The sequence below is a fragment of the Vicugna pacos genome, chromosome 7 (assembly GCF_048564905.1).
Source record: "Vicugna pacos chromosome 7, VicPac4, whole genome shotgun sequence".
NCBI classification, from domain to species: Eukaryota; Metazoa; Chordata; class Mammalia; order Artiodactyla; family Camelidae; genus Vicugna; species Vicugna pacos.
In genome coordinates, this window is record NC_132993.1 from 51,537,327 (window position 1) to 51,552,033 (window position 14,707).

The window sequence follows — 14,707 nt, forward strand, 5'->3', positions numbered from 1 at the left end:
GACTTCTATTAAGAAAGTGGTACCACAATAATCACTCTGTTATCCTCACCAACTACATGGCATATATTGAATGCAGTGGTTTCAGAAAGCACTTGACTCTTCCAGGATAAAATCTGGAAACCTGAATTGGAGGACCTTTCTTAGATACTTTCTTCCATTTCCAGGACCCAGAAAAATGATCTGAGTTAGGGGATTGTGTGTGGCAGCAATTAAGCTTTTTAGTACTCAGGTGACATCTTCTGGATGAGGTGTTTCTTGAGTTGACTTTGGGACCTGTAGTGTCACTGTCCTTTGAGTAAAGACCTTATGACTTCCATGATGAGTTACTAGTTACCTGAAGTAAATTGACACCCAGTGTACTCGAGAGGTTAAGTGTGTTGAGGGTCCAGCAGACTGCAGGCTGAGTACTACTGCTTACTGGCTGTATGATATCAAACAGGTTAGTTAAAGTTCTGCGTCTTAGCTTCTTTGTCCATAACATGAAGGTAATGATGATACTATGCATAGGTATCTTATGTGATTTTAGTGAGATAATGGCCTAAAGTATATATAGCACAGATTCTGACAAATAGTAGAACCTCAATAAATGGAAGGTGTAAAATGCAGAGGGATAATGGAGATATGGTGATGTGTTAAAGGGTCATTTAAAATGAAGTTACATGAGAGGTGAGTGGAGTAAGAGCAAACATTTGATACAGCACTGTGTGCCACGATGCTTACTAGTGCTTTACATACATTCAAGCAAACAAAGATGAAGGACATGGCATCACAGTGGATTTTAAACTTCATAGAACAATAATATATTGGGGGGAGTTCATGGTCTCAGTAACAGAGGCAGTGTTCACTACATTATGCAGCCTTGCAAATGGATCTTCAAGGCTGAATGTTAGACTCTGGCTTGAGCACTGTGGCTTTATAAGCTGCATAATTAAGGAAGCACCAGCCCTTTCCCCAGTGTGATACAAGACTGGGATCCAGCACCACTGCAGCATGGCAGAACCTTGGTTGTAGTGCTCCTCCGCCTGCCCAGTATTTAGGATTGAGACACTATCAAGACTTTGGTTATGTCTGACAGGCTAGGGTTCAAGTCTTGTGGTGGCATCTTAGGAAGTAGAGGGCCACTGGTATGATCGACCAGCTCAGTGTTCTTGGTCGGAGGTCCATAGTCAATACAGCATGGCAGAATGGTAACCTGATTGATTAACCACTCCAGAACTCTGCGAGTGTTCATTGTCTTAAAGCTGCAGCTTTTTGTCTTTGAAGCTTTCCAGGAGACCAGCCTATAGGGAAGAAGCCGTGAAAAAGCTCATCCTTAACTCTCACATATCAATTTAACTACTCTCTTCCTCCTGAAGTATTCCTTATACTGGCGAGTGAGGCTTAAGTAATTCCAAAGCCATATAGCAAACTTGTTGCAGAGCCAGATTCAAACCCCTAGGGATCTTGAATGCAGAGACCATGCTTTTAACTATAGAAAAGAGCTTTAGAGCTGATTCTAAAAAGACAGAAAATAATAATAGAGTAAATGCTCAGCCTCCACAGAGGTCTAAACATAATCATGAAGTAAATGTTAATTGGCAACTGAGAATTTGAAGAATGAATACTTCTTAAAGGAGTATCTCAGGTGGAGGTCACTGAAAATGAAGACAGAGAGGCTCTTCTCTGCCTGAGCACCCACAGCCAGTGGTGACTCCACTGATAAAGACAGTGACTGATGAACTGATGGCCCAGATTTAGCCTTCTGTTGACAGCAGTCATAGCTACATAAGATTCTCTGCAAAAATCTGGATTTGCAGCTGAGAAATACTACCCCCGCCCAGCTTTACTGAGGTATAATTGACAAATAAAAATTGTGTATATTTGATGTATACAACTTGATGTTTTGATAAATACTTTGCGATGATCACCACAGTCAAGTTAATAGATCCATCACCTCACATAATTACTGTTTTCTTTTTCTTTTTTTTTTTTTGTGGTGAGATCACTTAAGATTTTCCCTCCTTGGTGAATTTTAACTATCCAATACAACGCTGTTAGTTATAGCCACCACGCTGCACATTAGATCCCCAAAACTTACTCATCGTGCATAACTGAAAACTTTGTACCCCTGGACCAACATCTCCCCATTTTCGCCAGCCCCTGACAGCAAGACTTTTAGCTGTTAATGTATTGTCTACAGAGTGAAAGGTGCGTTCCTCCCCGATTGCCTTATTTACATCCACATTAGTGCCCTTGTTTGAATGCAAGGGAGGTGAGAAACTGATGGATTCAGATTCAGAGATGGTCCAGCCAACGTGTTCTGTAAAATGAGGGTTGGCATTTCAGAAACACATTTTTGAACCTCTGACCCATGGGACTTGGACCAGAGCCTTTCAGCCTTAGTGAAGCCTTAACTCTTTTTAAAATGGGAAACATTTTTTGGTAAACCAGCTCCCTTCCTAACATCCCTACTTCAGATAGTATTTTGAATATGCAATGTTTGCATTTAATTAGTAGTAAATATTTTCTAATTTTTTATGACGTAAGGAACGTATTTCATGGTGGGGTTTTTGTTTTTGTTTTTTTGTTTTTTTGGTATACTTTAAAAATTTTTCTAAACACATTGGAAGGTTGTTTTGAATTTTGTTTAAATGTTCTTTGAACCAAAATATTTACAGAACAAGGAGTTCTAGCCAGCAGATTGTTCCATTTGTTGTGTTTGAGCGTGGAAGCGTTAGGGATGACAGCAGATGATGGTGCCATAGAACTTGTTCATAAACAGCCTAATAGCTTCGTCTAAGGCGGTCTTTGTTTATTAAAGGTGTCAACGTCTCCTTTGTTGTATTTAGGTAAAGTCTAAGTTTCTTTACTCAAGTATGGAAAATATTGTTTGTTCTGTTTGGGAGGAAAGCAGTATGACTATAAAATAGTTGTACTTAACTGGAAACAATTATTAAGAGTCTCAATTTCATGATGGAAAAAAAATGCAATTTGGTTTTGTGTGTGTGTTTTAAGGGGGTAAAAAACAAAATGAAGGCTGGGAAAAAGTCAGATACTTCCTCAGTCCTCTGTACTACCCTCAGCAGAGGCAGGGAAAACTATCAGTGCCTACCATATTTTAACTCTGTAGCTTGTTTAAAAAACAAACAAACAAACAAACAAACAAAATGAGTAAACCAGACAGTTCATACTAGAAATTATCACAAAACACACAAATCTGATTTTTAAAACCTGGAAGAAACATAAAGTCTCTCCCTATCCTCCAAAATATTCTCATAGCTTTTGGTTCTGAAGAATAACAGTAAAAATCTGAATTCAAGAAGGTTAACTATTCAAAAGACAGTATTGCAAGAAATTAATAGAGTGGATACTATGGAAACAAAATTAGAGCAACATTGTTATGGAAATAATTAGTACATTAGAAACAGATATAGCAAGGGTCTGGCTATTATCATAGAGGGACACTGAGATAATCACAGTGTATTCCAACTAAAAATTAAACGGTAACTAAAAGAATAGATGTGAATGATGGTAAAGGCATCCAATATATGGATAATGTTTATATATCAAGTAGACAAACCAAGAAATTATTCTGGGAATGCGAAGAAAATTTCCTTGAAGTGACAGACTGATTCCGTCAGACCTAAAGGGCATATGTACAGGAAAAACTGAGGAATAATAATTGACAAATATGTTCTGATTCTGATTAAGATTTTGAATTTCCTCATGAAGAATTCTTCAGGTAGGCACCTAGCAGGGAAAAACAAAAACTGACAGAAAGGAGGATATCCTGCATGACCTCTTGCATCTCCACAGCACTCATCACCTGAATACATACAGCGAAGCATTATCTGTAAACTCTGGAGAGAATGAAAGTGGAATCTAAGAATTTTACCACCAGCCAAATTGTCATTTAGTTAGAAAGACAATGGGAAAAAACTTGAGCTATAACTTTAATCAGTACTTCCTGGTAGAACTACTTGATACTGAAATTTACCAGTTAAGTGGTGAATGGAGAATGGGTAAAGGCCACACAGACTAAGAAGGGTCAGGACAGAGCTTGGAAACCATGTTTGAAGATAGTGGTACCATGACTGCGAATCTGGAGGGACAAAGTGTAGACCAAACTTTGATTCTCAGGCAAGCCGTTCTTCCAATATAAAAGCAAAAACTAAAGGAATGTAAAAATGGTGACGCTTTTGTTTGAAAAACCAAAAAAACTGCTTGCTGCTATAGTTCATCAAATAGAGAAGTAAATTAAAATGAATTTAGAAATGGAGAGATTTTGTTTAAAACAGTTTTCTTATTTGTAGATATACTGTGTCTAAATTGTGTGAATTATGGCTAGAATGGTCTATATGATTGTAATGAACCTTCTCAGGGTAACATGATTGACTAGAACTAGCATGAGGCTAGAATTAAAATGTGCTGTTTCTTTCTTAGAAATCGAACGTGTTGCCATTGAAAGTCCAGTGACTTAATCTTGTCCATGATATCTTAATGTTTAGAAAAAGCTTTCTGTGAGTGAAGAATTACTTGAAGTTTAGCAGCACCTTTAGTTTTTACTATATTCAGATTTTATTGCTAACATTAAATAATTTAAAAATGAACACATGAACCCATTTTAATGTATTAATACTTTTGTTCTTTCATCCTTTTGTCCTAGTAGATTATTGCATATATTATTAGTAGAGAATTGTTAAAATTATACTTATCCATTGTTCAGGGTAATTATTTCCAGGTAGCAGTATTTTGGGATGAATTTTCTTTGCTGTTTTAAGAAAACTTTCACATAGTTGATTTTAAGAATACATGCCTCTTTTTCCCTTTAGCAAGACCTTTAAATAAAACCGTGGTAAGTTTTAAAAAACTGACTTGTCAAGTACTTGCTAGTGATTAAAAACATGAATGTTTCTGTCTTTAAAGATTCCATACCCTATACTCAAGAATTTTTATCAATTTAATACTTAAAAAGCTAAATCACAGTATCCCTTCTGTCCTCATCCTACACCTTATGTATGTACGTTAAGAAAATTTTAAAAGTCACTTTCTTTGAATTCAGAATTGGCTTACATTTGTTGAAGTTAAGCTCTGGTGATGCAGTCGCCTTACTTCATATCTATTAAGTCAGGAACTTGACAAGATCTGAAGATCATACCCAACTTGTATGCGAACATGCACGCCAGTACCATAAACACTGGCAAAAGACCTGAAGTTCTAGGGTCGGAGAAAAGACAGTTTGTTACAGCAGTAGCAGTAAGGAGAATGGCAGCGCGGCACTGATTTTTTGAATGGCAAATCCCAGGGGGAAATGGAGGGAGGGCTAGGTGTTGCCAGGCAGTATATAGCAGTCTATTTTAAGTTGATGGTGGCTGAAGTTTGAGCACATTCTAAAAAGCACTACATTTTACTGCATATTACATTTTATGTTTTTGATGTTACAAATTCTTATTTTTGTATCACTTAAATAATTACTAGATACAGATGGTTCTACGACTTTGGTTCTTAACCTTCATACTAGCTATGTAGGTGGTTGATCTACTGCCTTTACTAGATGTTTGCCTTGACTAGTGACAGTCTTTCCTTCATAAATTTCTTGTTTCTACTTATAGCCTTTTCTGTCTAAAAAAAAAGTCCTTTTAACATCTCTTGTAAGGCCAGTTCAGTGGTAATGAATTTCTTTAGCTTTTGCTTGGAAACACTATTCTGTCCTTCAATTCTGAGTGATACTCTTGCCAGATAAAATATTTTTGGTTGTAACGTTTTTCCTTTCTGTACTTTGAATGTATCGTGCTTGTCACTTCTGACCTGTAAAGTTTATGCTAAAAGACAGCAGATGGTGTTATGGGGGATCCTTATAGGAAACCAGTTATTTTTCTTTTGCTGCTATGATGATTCTCTCTTTATTTAAATTTTGACATTTTAATTTTAATGTATTTTGGTGTGGTTCTCTTTGGGTTCATCTTGTTTGGGACTTTATTTGCCTCTTGGACTTGAATGTCTGTTTTCTTCCCAAAGTTTAGAAAGTTTTCAGCTATTATTTCTTCAAATAGATTTTCTAGAGCTTTCTTCCTGTCTTCTCTTTGTGGGACCTGTGTAATATGGATTTTTACTTTGTTTGATGTTGTTCCAGACCTCCTTTAAACTATCCTCATTATTTTTTTTTGTTGTTGTTGTTTTGACTAAGTCATTTCCAATACCCTGTCATCCAGTTTGTTGATCTGCTATTCTGAATCTTCTAATCTGCTGTTTATTTCCTCTAGTGCATTTTTCATTTCAGTTACTGAATTTATTATCTCTGATTGATTCTTTATATTTTCAAGTTCTCACTGAATTCATCATTCTTCTGTATTTTTTTAACATTTTTATTGATTTATAATCATTTTACAATGTTGTGTCAAATTTCAGTGTTTAGCACAATTTTTCAGTTGTTCATGGACATATACACACTCATTGTCATATTTTTTTTCTCTGTGAGTTATCATAACATTTTGTGTATATTTCCCTGTGCTATACAGTGTAATCTTGTTTATCTATTCTACAATTTTAAAATCCTAGTCTATCCCTTCCCACCCTCCACCCCCCTGGTAACCACAAGTCTGTATTCTCTGTGAGTCTATTTCTGTCCTGTATTTATGCTTTGTTTTTGTTTGTTTGTTTTTGTTTTTGTTTTTTAGATTCCACATATGAGTGATCTCATATGGTATTTTTCTTTCTCTTTCTGGCTTACTTCACTTAGAATGACATTCTCCAGGAGCATCCATGTTGCTGCAAATGGCATTATGTTGTCGGTTTTTATGGCTGAATAGAATTCCATTGTATAAATATACCACATCTTCTTTATCCAGTCACCTGTTGATGGACATTTAGGCTGTTTCCATGTTTTGGCTATTGTAAATAGTGCTGCTATGAACATTGGGGTGCAGGTGTCATCCTGAAGTAGATTTCCTTCTGGATACAAGCCCAGGAGTGGGATTCCTGGGTCATATGGTAAGTCTATTCCTAGTCTTTTGAGGAATCTCCACACTGTTTTCCATAGTGGCTGCACCAAACTGCATTCCCACCAGCAGTGTAGGAGGGTTCCCCTTTCTCCACAGCCTCTCCAGCATTTGTCATTTGTGGATTTTTGAATGACGGCCATTCTGACTGGTGTGAGGTGATACCTCATTGTAGTTTTGATTTGCATTTCTCTGATAATTAGTGATATTGAGCATTTTTTCATGTGCTTTTTGATCATTTGTATGTCTTCCTTGGAGAATTGCTTGTTTAGGTCTTCTGCCCATTTTTGGATTGGGTTGTTTATTTTTTTCTTATTGAGTTGTATGAGCTGCTTATATATTCTGGAGATCAAGCCTTTGTCGGTTTCACTTGCAAAAATTTTCTCCCATTCCGTAGGTTTTCTTCTTGTTTTACTTCTGGTTTCCTTTGCTGTGCAGAACATTCTTCTGTATTTTCAATGAGCGTATTTATGACTATTACTTTGAACTTTTTGTCTGGTAAACTGCTTATCTTTATTTCATTTAGTTCTTTTTCTGAGGTTTGACTTGTTCTTTTGTGTGGAAGATGCTCCTTTGGTCACCAGAGCCAGATGCTCTGGGAGTAGCCCCTGTGTGGGGTGCATGTGCCCTCCTGTTGTAGTTGGGCTGTGATTGCTGCAGGCAGGCTGAAAGGGTGTGGTGTTCTTGGCCTGGCCAGCTGAGAGGTCTGGCCAAAACTGCTATAGATGTGCTGATATATGGGGCTGGCTTCCAACAAGACTGGCTGCCAGCTCTGGCTGCAGCTTTTGTGGGTGTGCTGGTTTGCAGGGCTGGCCCCCCAGAACAGGAGCCGTTTTGGAGGGGTGCAGGGGGAGGCCACCTATTGGGTGGGATGGGACAGGAGCTACTTTGGAGGGGCCAGCTGGGTTGGATGGATTGGCTATGTTGGGCTGTTTCTCAGGGGAATGCAGGGATGGGGCACATGATGTTAGTAGGTTGATAGAGAACGACAGAAATGGCGTCAGGTGCCAGGTAGGTGGAAAGAGAGTTTAAAAAACAAAAAGCAAAACAAACAAACAAACAAACAAAAGCTCTGCCAGTGCATCTGTCCCTGAGAAAGTTCTGTCAGATTTCTGCTCATCCAGCGCATGCTCCCAAATTAGTGAATCTCCTTCTTGTATTGTCCAGGCACTTTCCAAGCTATCGCCTCTGTGCTTGAGCTCAGAGGGAGTCAGTTTGTGCAGGAGCTCCTCAAGAGTGGAGTCCTGGTTGTCCACAGCCCTCCAGCTCTCCCAGGTGAATGCCCTACTGGTTTTTAAAGCCAGATGTGCTGGGGCTCCTCTTCCCAGGGCATGTCCCCCAGGCTGAAGAGTCCATTGTGGGGCTCAGACTCCTAGCCCCTCAGGGGGAGCTTCATGGTTGTGATAGCCTTCCTGCTGGCGGATTGCTGCATTCAGGGTATGGGTTCTGACTAGACTGCATCTCTGTCCCTCCTACCTGTCTCAATCTGACCTTTTCTTTATATCTTTAGTTGTAGAAAATCTGTTCTGCCAATTTTTAAGTTGTTCTTAGAGGTAGTTTTATATACAGTCACATTTTTGGTTTTTCATAGGAGGGATGAGCTCAGGATGTACCTACTTGGCCATCTTGATTTGGACTCTCAGGAGAAGTCCTATTATGATAATCTCTCATTGCTCTCCCTGTCTCTAGTCAGTCTATGTTTAGTTACATCTATCCTTTGTACCTGTAGTATTTAACATGTTCCCAGAATCCTCTAACAATTCTTGTCTAGCCAACTTTTAAATTTTATTCTAATATTCTATATAATATGTTCTTTGTATAAGAAATACCAGGCTACTTGCCTGTTTCTGGATATATCTTGAGCCTTTCTACATTTTTTTCTTATCTAAAACTATATCCTATATCCTTGTTTGCTATAATAATATTTAGGGTTCATAGTTCAAATGTCTTTTTCTTAAAAGACTTCCTTAAAAACTTTATTCTGAATTATTTTCTCTTTATATATGGTCCTTGGCTTTATGTGCCTGTAGAAATTCTGTGCTCATAAAGTTGTTGATGTTCACGTTGGTCTTTCCGTCTAGTCTGTAAACCCTTTCCTCTAATTTTTTTCTCCTAGCATGTGAAAGTCACGTCTGGCAGAGATCTTCAGCAAGTCATCTTAGAGCAGTGCTACAATTTTGTTTGTGTGAATGTAAGTAGTAAATACAAATGATTGAAAGCAGTTGAGGATTTGTATAAATGTAATGTGGAAGAGAACTTAGTCTTCTTGATTATTAAATATTTGAATTTAAGATTTTGATAGGTGGGTTGTGTTACTTACTATGTATTTGAAAATGTTATTTTTTATCTTTTGAAATAGGGAAACAACATTTTCTAACAAGCCAATTCCCATAATAAGAAGAGGATGGTATTTCTTTAGACAGTAATTTCAATTTTCGGTATAAAGCAGATAGGATGACACAGGTTTGGATTAACAAATAGTTTAAATTTTAATCTTGTGGGTATCCTTTAAAATTGTTTGAAAATTCAAAATAAAGTTTGAGAAATATTTTGAATGTTTATGTAAAAGCTCTCCAGTTTTCTCCATGAATTAATGGTTAAGTCATTTAAGAATTTCTTTTCCCTTTTCTGGTCTTGCAGGTTATGACCTCTGATTTTGAAAAAACCCAGAAATTACTGAATGTGCTTGATGAGAGTAATCTTTCCATTTTATATCCTGTTGTTGTTATTTCGGTAAGTGAATTAATGCAGACTTTTAAAACTTAAGCTTTAATCCTTGAAATTTAACTTTTCTGTTTTACAAAATTTCATCCAACTGGGAAAATCTATCCAAACTCAAAAGAAGAAGCTCTGCTTTGTGGATTCTTGACCTTTCTTGCTCTGACTTCTCTGACTGTGTGCCCTATTACTGCAGCTATCTGGTTGAATTGACAGGTTTGAAAAATAATTTAATTCAACCCAGTGAACCATTGCATTTATTTTCCTTCATTAGAATTGCAGAGTGTATTGCTGAGTTGACTAATTGTTTAGATAATGTGATTTTCATATGTTACCAAAATGCCATTAGAGAAGAGATTCCAAAGTTAAAAGAATAAGGGGGAGGAAATCAGATGGAAGAAAATGCTATTTGATTGTTTCATCTTTGTTTCACGAATAGCAAAAGTAGAGTGAGCAACACATGAAAATGAAGTCCTAGAAAAATGCCCCATGAAAATTTGGGAGAAATCTTTTCTGTGAAATACTAGAAGTGTATGTTCAGTACAGAATGTACTTGATCGGCATACTAGCCTGTGTCGCAGAGGGGAATTTCAGAGGCCAGGCCTTACAAACCAGCTGAAGAGGAGAATCTGTAGTCTGCCACATTTTGCTGTGGGAAGGGGTTTCAAACATGAACTTCTCAAAACAGTGGCTTAGCAATTGCCAAATTCCTAAAGGTCAGTCCCACACTGTGGGAATTTAATTCTTGTTAGGTAAGATTATTAATACAGAATAAAGATAATTTGCACTAAAACTAAGTACTCTAGACTGAGCCATGCAAGTAGAAACAAATTAGCAATTGAAGGTTTGGTTACCTCACTGGCCTATTGTATTTGGTTTTATGCCCTGAAGATAAGTTCCATGGGTGTTGCTGATCTTGGAAACCCAAATTCCTCATGTGACAGATTTTAATAGAAATACAGATGTTTTCATAGAGATTTTTTTTTAGGAACATCGTGAAATGTCTTCAAATGCTGGGGGGCTCTAAGGCTCTATAGGATGGACTTAAATTCAGTGTTTGATTTGACCTCTGTTCCTCTCTCCATATTAACTGGATGTGTTCCTAGACACTATTCTGAAGAGGCAGTACATTACTGTGATGACAGCAAGAGCTTTGAACTCAAAATGCCTTTGTTCCTTGGTCAGATTATTGAACTTTTCTGAGGTTTGCTTTCCTCCTTTTAGAAATGAGGCTAGTAATCCCACTAAGGATTAAAACCACTGAATGTAAAGTGTAGTTGACATTACAGTGCAGGGCCCTGGGCAGCTTTGCGATGTTAGTATCATTTAAAAATCTAGCTCCTCTCCTTTCCAGTTTGGGTGAGATGACTCAAATTTCACTTCTGCTGCTCTAATCTGATTCCTGGGCTCCAGTCACGAATTGTTCAGCATTGTATTAGGTACTTCCATTTGAGTACGTGACTATCTTCTCACACCTAGCATATCAGATCTGTCACAGAAGCACATTCTCCAGTAATAGTTGTGGCAGGCACCCAGGGGTGATGTGTGTCAGCTTTGAATTTTCCTTCTGCCTCTTTCCTCTGCCTCTGTTCATCAAATACACACACACACACACACACACACACACACACACACACACTCACACAGAAAGAGAATTTTTAAACACCTACTTCTTGTATTTTATTGGTAGTATTGTATCTCACCCACAGTCCTTTGTATTGCTTCCATAGATTTTTGACTTTAATTTTCTATTGACTTGTGTTGAATTGCATTTCATGTATCCCAGTAAATTTGAGGGTTTTTTGTTTGTTTGTTTTTGTTTTATTTTTTGGCTACTTAGTACTCTGTATCAAACAAAGGGAAAAGATGGACAATACTCTACTTAGGAAGGAAATGTCTACTAGAACTGGTTGAAGGATAGTATTATTATAAGTCTTCATACTATGTCAGTATGCTGTAAAAACTATAAAATAATTACTTTAAATTGGAGAGTTGTCACTCCATAGATACGTGTTTACCCATTCTTTTCCTATTGCATAGGTAGACTCAGTATAGTGATATTAAGGTTATTTTTGAGCTTAGTGGGAAATTTCATTAGAACATCCCCAGAATCTGTATCCTTGGGATGGAACCACCAATCACTGAAAAGGTAGAGTAAAGAATGTTGCCTTCTTGGATTGAAAGTCAAGTAAATTTTCCTTGGATTTTTCAGTTGTCCTGTAAATGGTTGTGTGAGGGCTTCATCTTTTTTCCTTCCGATGCTGGTTTACTCTCAAATGGCCAAAAGGCCATTTCAGTTTCCCTGTGACTTAAAATTTGACAGAGCCATTCAAATATTCCCCAAATAAATAGTTGTCTGGAAAATATTATGATAATTGTAAAATAAAAGACTTAAATTTGAGTCTAGTTATCTGGGGACACAATTTTCACATTAGTAAGTGGGAAAAATATATGCACATATATGCATACAGTGTGGGGTATGTAAGTGTGAATACATTTGCAGACATATATACATATGTATGTAATTTAAAAGACATTATTATATGTACCAGACAGCTTAGAGGCTGTGGTGCGTCTACTTTGCTTCTATCTGAATTACTTTGTGGAAGATTAAATCAAGACAAAAGGACCCTACCATAGGGAGTTTTTTTTTTTAAATAAGGCTTTTGTTAAGCACTTTCCAAAGTGAAATGAGTTAGGAAATATTTAATGTAGAAGGTTTTTGTTACCTACGATAAATTGGCATAGATTAAGAGGCTACAGCTTTAGCATGCATGTAAAGAAAGGAACAAAATTTTACCATGAAGCATAAGAAAAATAATTGGGGCTTTATATTAAAAGAACAGAAATATTTATTAAAATAGTTTTATTTTATCTTCTATTTAAAACATAGGTTATGTTTGCAAAAATAAACTTCTGAATAATCTTGTAGACGTTTATATGATATTAAGCTGTGACATGCCTCATTTCAAGTGGCCACTTTGCAAAAATATTTTTAGATTTTTTTATTTTGTAAAAAAATTCTCTATTAATGCTTTGTTCAAAATATCCTTTTGGATCAACTATTTGGTCATCATTCTTATTCTCTTTTTATATATTTTAAATAGTTTAATTTGCCCAGATTTTTATTCATCGATGATGTGAAGTATGATTTAAGGATTTTACCAGTGTTAATTTGATCAGCTTAAAATATTTTATATTTTGGTAGCTATAACTTAACTGTAATTATATTGAATTAGCAGAATCTTCCATATTTCTACAGTCATTTAGACCCTGACTGATGGTAAAGAGGTGTTAACGTTAAAGTGGGCAGAGATAGTTGGTGGGGTCACTTTTGAAGTACTCTGTTTCTCAGTGAATCTGTGTGTGTTAGGATGACGTTTGTTACCCTATGCAGTCTTTTAACTGTGAGCCTTTGGGAACACATCCTTGGATAGCAGGCACACCTTGTGCTAGACTACTCTCTACTTGGGGAAAAAAGAACAAAACAGTCTTTTGAAAATCAAACTGGTTGTCATGAGGGAATTAAAAAAAATTTAGATCCCTTTCTGTGTCTTTTAAGGAAAAAACCCTTTTATAAACATTAAAAACTGATGCTCTCTTTTGTAAAGTTGTGTAGGGATTATGTTTGAGTCCTTCTCAGATGTGATTTCTGATGCTGTTCAGGCTGTTTTATAAGTTATCAAGGACCCATGTTTTTATCCTGAGCTGACTGAAGCTTTTGTTACCCTCCCTTTGTTGAGATTACCAGGGGGTATGTAGTACTGCTAGCACCTTTTTCTGATTGCAGCTGTCAAGCGGATCATCTGAAAGCTCTTCTTGGAATCACTTGATGCAGTACCTATCAACATTGGACATGTCCATTTCTGTTTTCTACTCCTATTATGTGTTTTTGTTTACAACTTAAGTAATGACGAACGATATTTAGAAAAAGTAGTATTTTAAATGTATTGAAATAGTAAAAGGTAAATTCATAAAATTTCTGATACAAAAAAACATAGGCTTTTACTTATATTATACAAGACACAAAAGTGCTAAGAGTCTGAATCGTAGGCTGAGTTCTTTGCTTAGAAATTAACCATCAGAGAGGTGTTTTCCCCCAGCAATAGAGAAGAGTGTTTCAGGAGACAAAACTAACTGTAGCTGTTTTCCATCCAAGATTAGGCAAAAACCAGTTGTAAAACTGTAAAAAATAAAAAAACAAAAATACTTTCTAGATCCAGAAAATAAGATAGAGATTCTAATTTTGGGGGATCTTGCAAGATTTCCAAAAGATATCCTTTAGTACTACTGTCAGATGAGATAATAGACGTTATATTCTTATTTACTCAATGAGTATAGCTGATTCATATAATAGGTACCAAAGAAATGTTTAACTTTGAAAAGCAGAAAGAAATTGGCCATGAATCTAAGTAGAAGTTAAAAATTGAGAAATGAAGCATACTCTTTAATTTGACTTGATAAAAATAGTTTATCACTTTCCATGGTACAATAATTTCACAGTAATTGTCTGGAAAATTACTCTAGAGCTCGACTTTCTTCTGACAGTGTAGACTAATTTTATTGGTGCTGTATGAGAGATAGGAATCTTTTCATGAATTTACTTTAGCAAAAAATGTAAATTCCCATATGGAATTTTAATGCTTTGAAAAACATAAATAAAACTTCAGAAGTGCCTAATTTAGTTCTAGTTACCAGGAAGTAGTTTATTGACATAGCAGATCAGAATACATGATCTTTAAAATGCTTCAAAATGTTTAATATTTGAACATGTCAGCAAATAAAAAAATAGAAGCCCACCACCCATTGACACTTGATACTTCACATCTGGGGAAACTGTCACAGAGACGTAAATTGCTTCCAGAAGGTTCCACAGCTCACCAGTGGCCGAGCCAGAATCAATCCAATGTGCAGTTTAGCATATACACTTGTTACTTTTATGCTCTCATGAGTGTGTTAAATAATATGGAAAAAGATTAAAAATATACATATACACATATATATGTGTTTAA

At 36.4% G+C, this 14,707-nt stretch overlaps 1 protein-coding gene across 1 annotated transcript in view; it reads left to right on the top strand.

The window, feature by feature from the left end:
• Positions 1-14,707, top strand: part of CRPPA (CDP-L-ribitol pyrophosphorylase A) — a 224,285-nt gene that overhangs the window by 97,469 nt on the left and 112,109 nt on the right. Inside the window, exons 7-8 of the mRNA XM_072964899.1 lie at positions 9,094-9,168; positions 9,618-9,710. Coding sequence (XP_072821000.1) covers positions 9,094-9,168; positions 9,618-9,710 — 168 coding nt within the window. The remainder of the gene's footprint in view (positions 1-9,093; positions 9,169-9,617; positions 9,711-14,707) is intronic.